This window comes from Pelobates fuscus, chromosome 7, assembly GCF_036172605.1.
Source record: "Pelobates fuscus isolate aPelFus1 chromosome 7, aPelFus1.pri, whole genome shotgun sequence".
Taxonomy (NCBI): domain Eukaryota; kingdom Metazoa; phylum Chordata; class Amphibia; order Anura; family Pelobatidae; genus Pelobates; species Pelobates fuscus.
Genome location: NC_086323.1, coordinates 136,865,758 through 136,883,137, shown reverse-complemented (window position 1 = coordinate 136,883,137; position 17,380 = coordinate 136,865,758). Strand labels below are relative to the sequence as shown.

At 39.5% G+C, this 17,380-nt stretch overlaps 1 protein-coding gene across 2 annotated transcripts in view; it reads left to right on the top strand.

Annotated features, from left to right (window-relative positions):
- SRGAP3 (SLIT-ROBO Rho GTPase activating protein 3) overlaps positions 1–17,380 on the top strand; it is a 137,496-nt gene that overhangs the window by 104,454 nt on the left and 15,662 nt on the right. Inside the window, exons 3-13 of one of the 2 annotated variants that reach the window (XM_063426686.1) lie at positions 610–772; positions 1,740–1,802; positions 2,677–2,862; positions 3,333–3,461; positions 5,093–5,314; positions 5,670–5,771; positions 5,911–6,108; positions 10,662–10,746; positions 12,180–12,207; positions 15,219–15,249; positions 15,998–16,058. In XM_063426686.1, coding sequence (XP_063282756.1) covers positions 610–772; positions 1,740–1,802; positions 2,677–2,862; positions 3,333–3,461; positions 5,093–5,314; positions 5,670–5,771; positions 5,911–6,108; positions 10,662–10,746; positions 12,180–12,207; positions 15,219–15,249; positions 15,998–16,058 — 1,268 coding nt within the window. Of the gene's footprint in view, positions 1–609; positions 773–1,739; positions 1,803–2,676; positions 2,863–3,332; positions 3,462–5,092; positions 5,315–5,669; positions 5,772–5,910; positions 6,109–10,661; positions 10,747–12,179; positions 12,208–12,738; positions 12,842–15,218; positions 15,250–15,997; positions 16,059–17,380 lie in introns of both variants that reach the window. The other variant, XM_063426685.1, reaches the window with a different exon arrangement.

Sequence of the window (17,380 nt, the reverse complement as noted above, 5' to 3'; positions counted from 1 at the left end):
AAATAATTGAAATGGGTATATATTTGTTTTTTGTTAAGTTGCCTAATAATTATGCACAGTAATAGTCACCTGCACACACAGATATCCCCCTAAAAAAGCTAAAACTAAAAACAAACTAAAAACTACTTCCAAAAATATTCAGCTTTGATATTAATGAGTTTTTTGGGTTCATTGAGAACATGGTTGTTGTTCAATAATAAAATTAATCCTCAAAAATACAACTTGCCTAATAATTCTGCACTCCCTGTAAATTTAAATACCTTTTAATTTTGGAAAAATGAAGGGCTATTGAATGGTGATTTATGATGCTGTGGTCCAAAATAGATCCTATCTAAATAGAGAAAAATAAACAAAGTTGCCCATTTATGTAATTAGTCCTAAGTGCTCCACCCCCAGTTCTCCATGCTAATCTATTGTAATCTACCAACCTCATCTTTCGGTAGCTGCCCTATCTGCTTTTAAAAATCCCTCACTTCAAATTCCTACTGTTATTCACTGCACACACAATAATGCTGCCATATAGAATTTTGATACATGGTGCTCAAAAGTATTGGATAATTACAGACTGTAGTGAATATTAATGGTTCCATTTTTGTTGTTGCTGCACAGGAAGGATCAACATCTCCTGTCTCCAGTGAATTGCTGGTATCTGGTTCTGTCCCAGACGAGACGTGAAAGCAAGGACCATGCTACACTTAATGACCTTTTCCTTAATAATGTCATTGTGAGGCTGTCGCATATCAGTGAGGATGTGATTCGCCTCTTCAAGAAGGTGTGTGTGATTACTGGTCAACCCTTGCACGTAGATTAATGAGATTAGATTAAGATGTTTCAGAGCTACATTTATCATGTTATGAAGCCAGCCTCAAAGGGAAACTCCAGTGCCCAAAAATAAAATAAATATAAATTACCCTGTAGTACATATACGCCCAATGTAAACAGGCATGCACTTAATTATGCATTTTTTCATTAGGGTACGGTATATCTTAAAACATCATGCAAAAGCTACCAATCTCTTGTCTACGGTCTTTGCAAGCCCTCCCCTTCTAACCCCATCCAGACTTCATGTGACTGTCCAATCACAGACTTCTCAATACAGCTCAATGAGAGGTCTTTACAAGACAGGTGCTCTGGCCAATTGCTGTCTCTTGAGTTTAGATCCACTGAGCAATAAAAGAAAAATCCCCAGGAAGTAACAGGACCAGATGTCTGACAGCCAGGGAGTGTAACAAGGTTAATTTATTGTTTTTGTTTTACAAAAAAGTGCAAATTTCAATAAAGAGGACACACTCTTCTCACATAAAGCACTGAAGTGCTTTAGAGGTCTGAGTGTCCCTTTAATCTTCCCAGGTATCCAAGATACACAAAGAGTCTCAAAGCGAGACATAACCAAAGAGATAAATATTGGTTATCAGCTATATTATTTCAGGTTATGTGTATCTGTACTCCTTCTACAAACCATAGTTTCAAGTATTCAATTTCCTTTCCATACTTTCATGTTGTAGCTTGATTAAAGATTTATTTCTATTGACTCACAGCAAGGGAATACAGAACGTTTCTTTCAATTCCTAGCGATGGTCTTTACTAAGTTCTCAAATTGCAATCTTAGGCCAAATTGTTTTGTTCCTTCCCCCCCCCTGTTTTTGATCTAAAATATGAAATCACTTTTGGGAATTCTACACATCCAACAGTTAAGTGGAAAACAAAATTTTGAACCTATTTTTCTTTATTGGTGACAGAGTAAAGAAATTGGCCTGCAGATGCATGAGGAATTGGCAAAGGTCACTAATGAGTTATATACAGTAAGTACTTCATTTACAGTTCATCTGCCCCCCGAGCATCCTCATCACCTTTGGAAAGTTCATCTAGGCCTAGCTGCAATATGATTAGTTGGTAAATACAAAAGGGGAGATCACCAAATTTTGTCCATTTCCTTAAATTCTCTTTGGTATGGCTTAAGAAATCCTTCTGAGATACATTATTAACTGAATTGAAATGTAACAAGAGCATCTCAGTTATTTTAATTTTACTGAAAAAGTGAGGCTTGTTTGAAAATAGATCAAGTCAAATTTTACCCCGATTGTAACCAAACTGCAGCGGAATGCTGAGTTACAGTCAGTTAGACCTTCAGAGGTTTAGGGTTACACTGCTGTTCCTCTGATCTGTGTGATGGGAACTGGATCAATTAAATGAGCGGAATTCTGTCGCAAATAGACTGTTTGTGAATACCAATTTAGTAAACATATAGAGATTGAGCAGATTTTAAAATCCGATCATCATCTGAACTGAAGTGCAAAAGTGGCTGAAATACCCGAATTTGCCTTTCGCAAATAGTTCAATTGGTTTCACATTGCAAACTTAATGAATAAATCTCATAGTCAAGATGGGATGCAAAATGACAGAATTTTTATCAGGGATGTATAACTGCAGCCCATTTAATATTGTTGGCATGTATTTCCCAAAATTCTCTGACATGCAGATCATGCTTCGCAGATGAGCTTTTTGGTTAAAAAAAAAACCCCATGGACATTGACTAACAATCTAGCCTAATAACTCTATCAATATCCTGTGCTAGACATTTATCCCACTTATTTAAAATCCAGATGAACAATACAAGGTGTTCTGTTCGGTCATTCACAGCATTAACCCTTTGCTTACTGACTCACTGTCGCGCAGGTGATGAAGACCTATCACATGTACCATGCAGAGAGTATAAGTGCTGAGAGCAAGCTTAAGGATGCCGAAAAGCAGGAAGAAAAACAGTTTAGTAAATCTGTGGAGCTCAGCTCCAACGCTCTGCGCTACGAGGAGAGATCGCAGAGACGCAGTTCTGTCAAAAAAATTGAAAAAATGAAGGAAAAGGTAAGGCAGCATGTTGTAGGACAGAAATATTTTCACTTTAAAAGTATGGCTGAAAGAAGAGATTGGCTTGGACATTGTTGTCACTTTTCCGTTGTTGGATCCATCACATTCTCTTGGGCATGTATCACTTTTCATGCTTTTGGGCAGCACATTGATAATTTGTAGCATATGGCGCAGGAAGGAATTAATTTACCTGAGCACGGCCAAGTCTTTGGGTTTCCTCTTTGTTAATTGATTATCTTCCAGCTACATATGAATTTTACATTTCCACACTTTTTACATGCTGTCCATCAGGATGGCGAAGTGATATTTGTTCAGGAAAACATATTGGATCTGGCAACACTATGTCTTAAAACTGTTACATTTCTCTTGGAATGATTTGTAAATGTTAGTATATTGTTGGTCAGGGGCTGTGCAAGTGGGTGTCTCCTCTTATAGGTAACACGTCTACCTTTTTTTTTTGGTCTCAGAGACAAGCCAAATACTCGGAGAACAAGCTGAAATGCACGAAGGCAAGGAATGAATATCTACTGAACTTAGCTGCTACTAACGGGAGCATCAGCAAATATTACATCCATGATGTGTCCGATCTCATAGATGTGAGTATATCCAGTAAGAAAATACGATTTTAAATCCTATTCACTAAAGAATCCATACAGTAACATAACTTTTTTTTGAATGTGGGAGTCGGACTTACTGCCAAGCGTCTATATTGCGATTTGTTGCCTAACTCTAATTGAGACTATTAAAATTAATATCCCAAATTCTAGCTTTCCTATGACTCATTGAGCATAGCCAGTGATTGCACAAAGGGAATCATGGGAAAATTATGGCTGCGTTTGTCTCTTGACAGTGCTGCAAAAGCAAGTGTATATTTGTCATTGCCGCACCTCTCACTGACTATTTTAGTAGCATGTTTTCATTGGAAAAGTGACATTTTCTCTTTTAAAGGATTGCCCTACTCTTCTGTCCCAGTGTTATATTCTCTTTCTTCCCTGTCGGGGTGAAGCTTAATTTGCCAACATTCTGATTGCTGACAAGGACTCATTCTGCTGCCCTTGAATGCTCTAATTATCTCAACTCTCTGACAATTTAAACTGAGAATATAAGCAGTGAGGACTGGGACCCCAGGTGTTCAGCTTATTCCCATGTGATCCCAATAGCTGCTTATTGAGCGCCACAGGGCCATTGTTCAAGATCAGAAAAAACACAGCAGACGTGAACCTGACAGGGCATTTTGTCTACTCCACTGCTGTCAGGATAGGCTGACAGCCGTAATATTCATACGTGGGCGATGTGTATATATATATATATATCTCAATTAGAAGTAAGGGGCACTCAAAAGGTCTCCAAATTCTTCAAACTTTTTTTATTTGTGTGTCAAAATGACACACAAATAAAAAGTGCATATATATACAAAATATCAAATATTACCTTACCAATGTGAAGTGAGAGACCGTCACCTAGCCGTCCGAACCCGGAGGTGCCTCGGAGGAACACATGACCCCACGTGATGCCATCAAACCAACGTGCTTGGGAAGTATGTGATTCACTGTATACTACCGTTGCTAAGTAACGCTTACGTTGGTTTGACGACATCACATGGGGTCACGTTTTCCTCCGAGGCACCTCCGGGTTCGGACAGCTAGATGACGGTCTCTCACTTCACATTGGTAAGGTAATATTTAATATTTTGTATAAATATGCACTTTACACTGTATAGTTTGATCTTGAAAAAGACCCTTTTTGGGTCGAAACGTTGATGTGACAAATTTTGACATGATACACAAATAAAAAAGTTTGAAGAATTTGGAGACCTTTTGAGTGCTCCTTACTTCTAATTGATATATATCTCCACGCTAAGGGAGCACCAAGGCAAGATTTTTTGTTATATATATCAACGAGGGTGAGTGCCAAGACTAATTGTTGTATGTAGGTGTGTATATATATATATAAAGCTGAACATCTGGTTAGTCAAGTAGGTCACTTTTATAGTGTGAGTGATAATACCTATGCCATTTTGTATGCTGTATATAACTACACGAAAGGTGACACTCTCACTCCTTTGGCACTCAAACAGTGATTTTGTCAGGCTCATCACCCATTGGGATTTAAAGGGTTCATGTGTAGTGTTTGCAATTATGTTTGTTTTCACATGTCAATTATTGGGGGGAGCACACCCAGAAGTAAATAGAAGGCTAGCTCATAATGATCTTTTGCCTCTGTGCAGTGCTGTGACCTGGGCTTCCATGCCAGCCTTGCCCGCACTTTCCGCACCTACCTGTCGGCAGAGTACAACTTGGAGACATCACGACACGAGGGTCTGGACATTATCGAGAATGCAGTGGATAACCTGGATGCTCGAAGTGACAAGCACAAAATAATGGATCTATACAACCAGGTCTTCTGCCCCCCACTTAAATTTGACTATCAGCCTCACATGGGGGATGAGGTATGTCCGAAAGAGTTCTCTTTACTTGTTTTCTCTGCTGTATCTCTGACAATCCTACGGTGGAAGAAAAATATAAAGCACATTCTATAAATGAAAGATGGGTTTAGAGCCCGCTACCTCAATTTGAACCTAGTAAGATATTTTTAAATACTTTAGTGATGTATATTGAAATAATGGGTTATTTATATTGAGTGGCATAAATGTTGAACACGAACATTAGAGCACACAGTTTCCACTTAGAGTTCCTTATAGCATTATATGGTCTAGCTTATCAGTAGTTTCCACAGGTTGACATAAATGCCTAATTCCTTTTTCTTTTACCATAATGTGGCACTGTCTGATGTCTCCATTATAGGTTTGCCAAGTAAGTGCCCAGCAGCCAGTGCAAATGGAGCTCCTTATGAGGTACCACCAACTGCAGTCTCGTCTCACCACTCTGAAAATAGAAAATGAAGAGGTGGGTCTGCTTCCTAACCTGAACACTTTCTTTGTATCATGTTTTACTGATACAGAGAATGTATATCATGTTATTTGCGTGGCTGCTGTTAACACTCAGAATGGCTCTCGCTAACACAGTGTTTATACTGATTGGATAGGTGAGAAAGACTTTGGATGCCACCATGCAGACATTGCAGGACATGCTGACAGTCGAGGATTTCGATGTGTCTGATGCCTTCCAGCACAGCCGTTCTACCGAGTCCATAAAATCCGCTGCCTCGGAGACCTACATGAGCAAACTCAACATCTCCAAGAGGAGGTCCAACCAGCAAGAGACTGAAAGTTTTTACTTCTCGGTAAGAGGATTCCTGTCATAACAAACACATCATTTAGTTGGTTATGAAAAGCATCTTAGAGATACCTCATGCACATCACTTGTTCTGAGACTGTGTATGTATAACATACATCAATCTGTTACTCAGTCAGAGAAACCTTCGGAGGTTATAGATTACTCCTGTATCACGGAATGAGAATGCTGTACTTTGCAATAATCACATTTCAAGGAGACATTTTATATGACATAATCCCTTATGCTGTTTCTTTAAAAAACTGATAATGGCCCACATCAGGATTAATTTAGCCCCCTTAGGAACCAGAGGCAAAAAAGGCCCCCACTCTGACACCCTTAGCTGATGCTAAATAAGCAGGACATTCCCTAATGCATTAGGTGTGCAAGGACCAGATTCTATGGACAACTTAGAATGATTTTGGCCCACAAAGAATTAATTGTGTAACTTGCTTTGGGTTGTTTTTTTGGGGTGAGGGGTTTTGTGTGCGTGCGTGTGTTTGTTAAAAAAAATAAAATAAAAAAAAGTATTGAGGGTGTTGTTCCCTGATTGATGAATTAGAGCCCTCATCTGAAACTCCTGTGAAACGAACATGTAACACAATACACAAACCCTAGTGCGTTACTGCTTGGAGTAACACAGTATAGGACACATAATACAATACAGACAAATGTAAGGGAATACAGTAAACAAAGCACAGCATGGACAGGTGTAATACAATACAGCTCTCTTCACATAATACTAGTGTAACAGAATATAACAGATAACAGCGCAGGTGGGTGAAGTCACAATTATGTTCAATGCTTTCTTCCTCTTCTGTTTCTGTAGAATAAAATGAGCTACAGTAGCTAATATCTGCCCTCTCATTTCAACAACACTGTGAATTCAGTGCTTCTCACAGGCTGGGTTTCATGTAAAACTGGGATGAGAAAATACATCCTGACTGGCTGCACTATTACATTGTCCCAGTGTATGTCCAGAAGGATGAAATAACCAAGGGAAATGTGAAAAATATTAGCTTTTTGTAAGGCATTACATGATTCTCTGCAAGATATGTTTTATTAAATTCTGTAGGTATGCTCTCCTGTAATCGGCTGAGAGTGAAACCAATAGTTTCTCATGTTACAGCAATGAGAAACCATAGCTACATTGTCAGATGTCTAAATGGATTCTATAGTGTTAAGAATACAAAGTTGTATTTATAACACTTTAGTGCATTCTGGTCCCCCATCCATTGTTGCCATCCCACCTACCCCAGTATGTAAAGGTTAAAAACAAATCTTTATGACGAGACGGACGCCATATCTGTCAGCTCCCGACATCTAATAACTTAAACGGCACATACCGTACAAAACCAACGCCGCACAATAACGAGCACCTCGCCATCCCACCCAGGGTGAAACGCTGCACCGATTGATGCCGTTCCGGTATCCCACAGGGTGACCCACGCCGAAACGCAAGGCTGCGGCCTTCCTTCAGCCGCCACTCTTCTCCCTGGAGACACTCCTGGGCAGCCCACTAGCATACAGAACACCCGGGAATACCCCAAACTCACCTCCTCCACCTTCAGAATACACTATGGGCCGACGTTCCCAAAAGCCTGAAGGTAGGGACATCGGAGCTATGCTCCAAAAACCCCAACAAGGCAAAGCAGTCCAGACGCAGCCTCATCCCAGCAACCACAGGAGGCCCAGGGAACCAAGCCCAACCAGACACCTGAGGCTATAACACAGCCTTCCCAGGTGCTCACAGGAGGATCAATACCAGCCACAAAGGACGACCTCAAGGCCTTATTAACAGACCTGCACAGCATGATAGCAGCTGACAGGGCCCCAGCACAAAGGGAGATCCAGTCAGTCGCCACCAGGGTACAGGCCACAGAAGGCACTATACTTGAGGTACAAGCAGCGTTCACTACGCTTAGAGACACGGTCCACCAGCTCCAAAGTACTCAGCACTCTATGCTCATGCAACTGACAGCACTGGAGGACCGCCACCGCCGCACCCACGTTAAAGTCCGTGGAGTACCCGCAGAGATAACCGCGGAGGAATTGCCCCATTATATCCGGAGGCTATTGGCAACCATACTGCCACCCGGGACCGCCAAGAAGATGACTCTAGATGGGGTCTACCGAATTGCCAGCAGCCCACAAAGTACCAATGTGACGCCACGGGATGTCATCGTGAAATGCATATCATACGGAGACCGGAACCGCATTCTGTCAACCCTGCTGGGAAAAGCTCCGGTACAATTTGAGAACTCCCACCTCTCGTTTTACCAAGATTTATCTAAAGCTACACTGCAGTGGCGCAAGACCATGACTCCCCTTACAACTCAACTACGAACTGCCGCAATACCCTATAGATGGGGACCCCTGGGCACCCTGCAAATAACCAGGAACGGGACGAACCATGTAATACGATCCCAAGAAGAAATCCCTGCAATATTGACAACCATGGACCTCACATCGCAGACACCAGATCAACCAGGCGCAACTGGCACGACAACTTGGGACCCGGCGACGGTTAAACCATTCACCCCAAGAGCAGGCACCTCGAACTCTCACGTGACCTGAACTGTAACAGCTGACAGAGGCTCTCACGTTCCCTAATACTGTTTCCACACCAAGTTCGTCCTATGCAACAAATGTTTTATTTTCCTCTCCAATAAGTTATCGTTCTAGTTTCTCCTCCTAATTTTAAACACTGCGCACAAATGCCCATAGACATTGCGGCACATTAATGGGTAAGCCCAACAGAAGGCAGCTCCCCTGGGAGATGGCACACCAGCTCTTACACAGCTACAACAGCAAACCAGAGTGACGGTACGCCATGAGTCCACTCCCCCCCCTCCCCCCCCCGCAGCCCCCTTGGTTAGGGGTACCCACTATCTGTACATATCACATGTAACTAGCACACAAATTAAGCCCCGGCGCAAGCTTAGACACCCATGTTAGACGGGCACGACGCCCACAATAACCGGTGTCATAAAGAACCCGGAATGACTGACACGAACCCTCCTGACACATTCGGGTCACACAGGCCCCCCAACCTCCTGCTGCACTAAGCACATTACTCCAAGCCACATGTCAAGTCCTACAACCCTCACATGTATGCCCACAAACACGCACCACTGACATGTCTGTTAGGATTGTTTTATAAAAAAAAAAAGTGCGCTGTTCGCAAAAGCCAAGCACCTGTAACCTAATGCTTTACAATTATTTCTGTTTACCTTTGCTTGGCCAAATTGCATTACTGTTATCGAATGCACTGCAAAAATAAAGAATTGAAAAAAAAATAAAAAAAATCTTTATTTACATACCTGTTAACAGCGCCTCTGCCACTTGCAACATCATCTGATGAGGGGACCTAATGCACATGTGTGGCGAGTGCACTAGGCCCTCCCAATAGGAAAGCATTAAATCAATGCTTCCCTATGTGGATTTTACTGATTTTCAACGTCCTCATGCAGAGCGTGAGGATGTCCAGTATAATTTAGGCGACACAGAGTCCGGTAAGCTCCTGGTAGACAGCCACTAAAGGCTATCTTGGTACTTTAATTTAAAAATTGCACTTTCTCAAAAACTGCAATTTTCAATTGCAGGACTAAGGGAAGTCAGTGATATTGCACCCAGACCACTTTGATGAGATGAAGTGGCCTGAGTGGTTATAGTGTCCCTTTAAGCATTAGACAAATGTTGTACTGTCAAGAAATTAAGCAGCATGCAAATGAAAATTAAACTTTGCTTATGTAATATTTGTTCATATTTTTCGATCTATAATATGTGTTAACGTTTTCTTATTTCTAAATGTTAATAAAATTCCTTGTTTTGTAAAACCTATGTTGGTAAAGAAGCCATGTAATTTGAACTATACGTACATCAGGTCTTAACCCCTTAAGGACCAAACTTCTGGAATAAAAGGGAATCATGACATGTCAGGCACGTCATGTGTCCTTAAGGGGTTAAAGGGATCCTATAGTGCCGGGAAAACAACGCCGTTTTTCTGGCACTAGAGGGTTAATAGGTGCCCCCCTTCAGCCACTTGCCTGAATCCAGCGCCGATGTCCCTCATCGCTGGGTCAGGCTCCACCCACACTCCTCCCCCGCTGACATCAGCCGGCGGGGGATACCTAATGCGCATGCACGGCAATGACCGCGCGCATTAGACCTCCACATAGGAAAGCATCTGTTAGACAGCCACAGAGGGCAGGCTTAGAGCTGCAATGTAAACATTGCAGTTCCCTTGAACTGCAATGTTTTACTTTGCAGCAGTAGGTGCAAAAGGATCACAGCACACAGACTAGCCAGGTCCTAAGAATTACTCGCCATCCCCTCATCAAGGGTGAATTTCTACTTGCCAGGGTAGAATTTTTACTTGACAGTGTCCAGTGACTAGTGGAAATTGTGAGCCCCGTATAAATATAGATGGACCTATATCGCTTTTTGGCTATAAAAATGGCCACATGGCATAAGTTACCTTTGGCACTACACTTTAAAAATACTTGTTAAAAATTATGTTAAACAGCTTAAACAATTCATTCTCTGTTCCCGCATTTCTAGAAGTTCAAGGAATATTTAAATGGAAGTAACCTCATTACGAAACTTCAGGCCAAACATGATCTCCTCAAACAAACCCTCGGAGAAGGTAATTTACATTTGTTCAAATTATTCTCTGGATATTTTTGTCCGTTCCCAAATTAGCTTGCCCAGGATTCAAAGGTAGATTAGATCAACTCCTACTCCTAGATCGAATACCTTTATTCAGTATCCCTGAGTGATCCCCAACTTTTTGACCATGCAAGGGATATTTTCATGTTTCCAGGTCAAAATGTTGTTGTCTTATGGAAATTGTGGACATGGGTTAAAATCTACACACTTTTCCAACATATGTTGTGTGCAAACTGCCTTTTTAAGATGTCCTTTTTTGATGTGTCTGGATTTTAATGAAAGATTTTATTTATCTATTATAGTGCATAGTTAAATGGGTAGGCAGCAAACTGTTGTTTTTGTTTTTTTTGTCTTGTTTATATTGGACAGTCAGAAAATATTTTAGTATTCCTTTTTTTGCACAGTGAAACAGGTTTAATAGGTAAATGAACCTAAACAGTCCGTAACAAAAGCTGTGTGTTCATATACATGTTTCCTATGCAAATCCCTGTCTGCTAGAACCAGGGAACCAACCCAGTAGGCATGACTTGCCAATAGTAAATAACTTAAATATACATGGGTGCGCACTTATGGAACGCTAGCCAAGCTGAATCTATATATCATTTAATGACATTGACACATTTGGAATATAAAGAGAAATACAATTACATAATGTTTCATCTGACATTAATATTGTTATGTTACTCTGTATTAGGGGTGTTAATAAAGTGGAACTGTCACCTTTGGTGTCTTTCTATTTTTTGTAAAGAGCCCTGAGTAGACTTGTCTATTTACATGGTTGTGTCTACAGAAAGGGGGAAGATATATTTATATAAAAGTAGATCCACTCAGCTGAATCTTGGTGTTGCAATTATCTTTTCAACCTTATCTTCAATTCTTATTTGTGTCCCCTGCAAGGATCCATATCACTATATTCACTAATTGTGCAAGGATCCATATCACTATATTCACTAATTGTGCAAGGATCCATATCACTATATTCACTAATTGTGCAAGGATCCATATCACTATATTCACTAATTGTGCAAGGATCCATATCACTATATTCACTAATTGTGCAAGGATCCATATCACTATATTCACTAATTGTGCAAGGATCCATATCACTATATTCACTAATTGTGCAAGGATCCATATCACTATATTCACTAATTGTGCAAGGATCCATATCACTATATTCACTAATTGTACAAAATAGGGACCTATTGAAGATTCCATAAGTAACCATAAGCATTTAATTTAGCGTCACCTAAGAAGATAACCATGCTACCTACGGTATTCCATGTCGTGTGTACTTTTAACATTAATATGTTTCTATATGGCACCAGGAATAAATAATGAATTGTCTTTATGCTGTCCAGTTGTTACATCTTGTGTTTGTAAAATCTTTCTTTTTTGTAACTCATCCAGGTGAAAGAGCTGACTACGGTACCACCAGGTAAGCCCGTGTTAGTGTGAGATTTATCATGTTAGCGAAGTTGCCAGAGTATTACTGGGTATAAGCCTAGGGCATCGATCACTTAGCATTGGTGTTTAACGTATGCTGATCTCTGCCCATAGTACCAACCTATTGTAGGGCAGAAGAGTTATGCTGACTTTGATAAATGTGCATATTGGGTAAATGGGTAATGAATTTGGAATATTTATGGTAATGAATTTGGAATATTTATAACAGGGCACACAGGGTAATGCAGTCTAATTAATGCCATGCACATCTTCTCTTTCATTAAACATTATTGTCTATTGTAAATATTTTCATTCACTAGCATCGAAGTCTGGTTTGGCCAAAGATATTTTTATTCTTCCTTGGCACCTATTTTCCCAGCTGTGCTATGTTCTGGATGGGAAATGTTTCTCAAGCAATTTGGGAGCTGGCACTAGTGGCACTTTACACCAGTGTTACCTTTGTGACGTCAGCCATTCTACATTACATTTCTGTCTGTTTGATACATTATTCCATTTCCCTTAGGCCCCCGACTCTTCCTCCTAAACCCCAGAAAATGAGGAAACCCCGACCTCGCTCCCTCTATAATCATAAGCTCTTTAATGGGAACTTGGAACTGTTTATCAAGGTACCAGTAGTGGGTGCTGTGTGGTGGCTGAGTCTGCTATGCTGCCTCTAGACTCTCTCTGCACCGCTCCTTCTCACTACAGGCTCTGTGCACAAAACTCACTTCCTGCTTCTTCCTACACCCTTCACATTCTGAGCCACATACCTTGAGAGCTCCAACAAGACTCTTAGTGTAAGAGCCATGTGGGCTAGTTATAAGAAAACGTTGAATATGTGCTTTTAAATGAAGCTATCTAGCACAATTGTAGAGAACATGTTATAAACCTACCTGTTAGGTACATTTACCATTTCCACTTTAAAGAGCTGTATTATGATTAAGCCCTTCGGTTGGTACAAAACACACCGAGCATCTGTGTTGTACCTGTCCTTCTATATAGTTATGCTATTTTACTAGAAGCCACTTTCATTTTTTTTCTCTTTTTTCTGGAGTTTGAGTAGGGTCCTAGAGACCCTCACATACATGTATATGTTATGCACTCTGACACTGGCTCCTCCAGTTGTGAAATGGTTTCCACCTAATTGTAAAGAGGACGTGTAAGTAGAGTACAGAATATATGATCATTGCTTATTGAAAATGGGTCATGGGAATGCTTTAAATAGAAGCAAAACCACATACTCAAAGATGATCGGAGACATATTTTTCTGCATAATAAGATCATTCCACTTCTATCCATGTTGTTTCTTAGTCTGATATGTGTTTGCAAGTTATTTTTTGTAAACTTAATGATTGATTTTTCTCATTGGCTTCTCTTCCGGCAATCAATAACATCAAATTGTTAGTTAGCTGCTGTGTTTAAGCCTTAATAGGCACGAAAAAGGAAAGCCCATGAAATAAATTAATACATACATTTAACACGTTGTAAATTACACACATCATCATAGCATGTAGACAGAATTTGGGTGATTTTCTTATGCAAAAATTATAGATCTGCTTTTAGACTGCAAACAAGCAGGTGTATTTTTCTAAATTTTTATTGTCCCACAAACTGCTTTGAGGCTCGCTGTATTTTTAAGTTAAAGTAACATTAATGCATACAATGCTTGCAATGCACTTAAAACCTCACTGATATTTTATGCAGCATCAAAATGAAGCGAACTTTTAGCACACCAAATAAAACGGGGCTAGTTTCCTGAATTGTTCATTCGATATCAAACCTAGGCCTCAAATTAATATTGTTGGATAGACTTTTCAAATGATTTTATATTTTTAGGATACACTTTCAAAATAATGTAACATTAAAAAAAAAATAATAGCATTTTGATATATTTTTTTATACATTTTTTTTTAAATATGATGTATTTTTTGATAATGTAATATGATGAAAAAAATAAGTTTATTCAAAAATATAAAATCATTTGAAAAGCTTATCCAACAATATTAAATTGAGGCCATAGTCCTTAACATTTGGGGGTAACACTCTATTGAACACCTGCCAGTGTGCTCCACTTTACAGGACAGAACAGACTGCCTTTGTGCTCAGAATATTAAAGCTCTTAATAAATAAGTATCTAAGTAAATGGAGTGCCATAGGTTATCCTAACCGGTACAGATGGTGTTTGGATGGTCTCGGGCTAGCTAGCGCTTTCTGACAAATCTAAAGATAGTCCCTGTCTTCCCAGAGCTAATCTAGATCTAGTATTGTAATTACTATTTCCCCATACATTATATACTGTTACTCTGGTACTTCGTGTTGATTTACCACTTGAGCACAGAAGAACATTTTGCAATAATCAAAAGCATAAAAAGGGTCCATGTGTATAAACCTTTTTATTTATATTTTTTTTTTTAAAGCAAAGGCATAAAGGCACACTTTACCTGTTTAATAACTGTGCATAAATACGTTTTAAAGTTTGAGATTTATAAAGATGTAAGTTTATCAGCCAATCAGGTGTATGCTGGGGTGGGTAGTGTATTATACGCACAACAAACCGGTAAGTTCAATATGACCATTATTACAATATTTAAGCAGCCGAACTATAACTGGACACTTTCTTTTAGATTAAAAAAACATCAACTGTTCATGAATTTTGCCTGTGTTTTGGCTCACCCAGACTTTTAAGAGTTGTAGTAGCTGGAGTTCCGGCTTGTTTAAATAACCCGATACAGGCCAGATTTTATTCTCTGATTGATGTGCTCTTAGTAGACAGTTTAACCATCCTGGAAGGTACAGTTCAACCCCTTGTGTCACACCCTGTTACTCCACACAAGGCCAGCCATGGCAGAGTTACCCACATTAATGGGTGAGATCTCTCAGTACTGCTGTCCACTATCTCCCTCTCTGTTGCTTGGTAATCTCTGCTGACTCTTGCTTCCTTTCCTCTCTATGTCTCTGTGCTGCTGCTGCTGCTGCATGTGTGTGTTTTGTTGCTCACATCAGAGGAAGACGAAATGCACGAAGCAGAATGCAGGTATTAATACATCCACCCTTTGGGAACACCATCACACTACAGCAGGGGCCGCACCGCACCCAGAGATAATTGATTTACTGTAAAGGACCACTCATTCTCTGGAATGTCACGGTTACTGCAAACATTCTGCATTACATGACACGACACTTGGTGATGGTGAACCTGTGGAAGTGTAGCTGTCATGACTTCACTTCCCATAATATCTCATGGGAGATGCCGTCACAGCAGCTGCTGTGCGAGAGGTTGACCATCACAGCCCTTTTTATAGACGTCACATACAAAACCATAGTGGAAGAGTTCCTTTCGTTGGTTTAGTAGTGGTTAAATTAATACTTTTGAGCTATGGCTGCCTGTGGAAGATGTTAGCTGTGAGCTAAAAATACTTGGTGAATCATAAGATACCCAACGCCATTATTTTCTAAGTGCTATCATCTTCTACATACCTTTAAAAAAAAAAAAAAATTGACCATGCTCTTCAAATAAAATAATCATTTAACAATTTACTACTTTTATTAATAGCCAACATATATGACATCTTTTGTAAATACTTGATTTAAAGAAGTAGTTAAATCAGGACAGGGCTTCTACATGTAAAGGTTCAAATAATTATACAATACTTAAACACAAATAAAACTAAATACATTTGTACATGAACACAAATAAAAAGCAAAAACATACTGAGTAGCTAACATGTCATAAACAGGAAAGTGATGGAGCTGACCTGATCATTATGTATCTTAACTTTCAGGACTCCGGACAGGCCATCCCACTGGTGGTAGAGAGCTGCATCAGATACATTAACTTATATGGTGAGTGACTGGTTTAATGTCATAGGGTATTTCCATTAAACTGAATTAAGTGGAAAGATTTAGCACTAAATAGATATTTTGATGTGGGGGGGGGGGGGGAAGCAATTTGTTGAAACATTGTAGTCAATGCACACCAACATACTGTTAAAGGGACACTCCAAATCCAAAGGTAATTGGGATAGGTTGATGAAAAGGTTTAGGTTTTCTTTTATGATTCATAAAAAAATGCAGCTTTCAATTGAAATTAACACTTTTCTAAATTAACCTGGTTAAATCCACCCTTGCTTCCAAGCAGAGAACAGGTCCCCTTACGTCCTGGTTGTTGAGCTCAGTGGAGCTAAATTCCAGAGGCAGCAATTGTTCAGAGCACCTGTCTAGCAAAGACGTCTCATTGTGCTGCTCTGTGAAGTCTGTGATTGGACAGCCACAGAATGTCTGGGCAGGGATAGAAGGAAGGGTTTGCAAAGGTAGCAGACAAGAGAACTGCAGGTTTTTTTAAAGTTGTTTTTAGACAATAAAATGCATGTGTTTTTGTAAGGGGTATATCTACTAAACAGGGATTTGTATTGTATTTGGGCAGTAGAGTATCCCTTTGAGTAAATGAGGATTGATTTGAATCCTGCACAATTTGATGCATTTCGTATTTGAGTTACATCTCCTGCGGCTGGGACGGTGTCACGCCTTATTTAAATCAGGAGAGAAAAGAAGAAAATAAAAAAACCAAAAATGGCTCTGCAAGTGGACGACAATGACAGAAATTCTACTGCAAAAACAGAAACTGGGCCATTGTCAGGATGCATTAACCACAAACATGTTCCTTGCTGTCAGTATCATTGAAGCAAAATCATGGGTTTCTAAGTATTACAAAGAAAGCCGACTTTAAAAGTAAATATATATACTGTATACCATAATTATCATTAATTTATAATAGGTACTTATTTTATTCATCTGTGGAAGTTACAAAATAAAGAATTGACCAAATAAGGTCCATCATATCCCAGTGTATTGTGGTGGATTGCACAATTTATGCCAAAAAAGGTGATTTGGAAAAAAAAATAAATGTTTTTAAAATCTTCAATTCAGTTTCTTTTCCATGCTACTGTCTAGCAGCTTTTTCAGTTCGATTTTTTTATTTTACCATAGTTCACTGGCTATTTTGCCTTGCCCTTCATCTTTCAAGTTCCCTTAATTTCCCACAATTCCCATTTTGTTGAATAATCAATTTAAAAATATTTTTTTTTGGAGATGTAAGATTTTTATCCTAGGGATGACATCATGCACATATAATTTATCAGTATTTTATTATTATATTATTAAAGTTT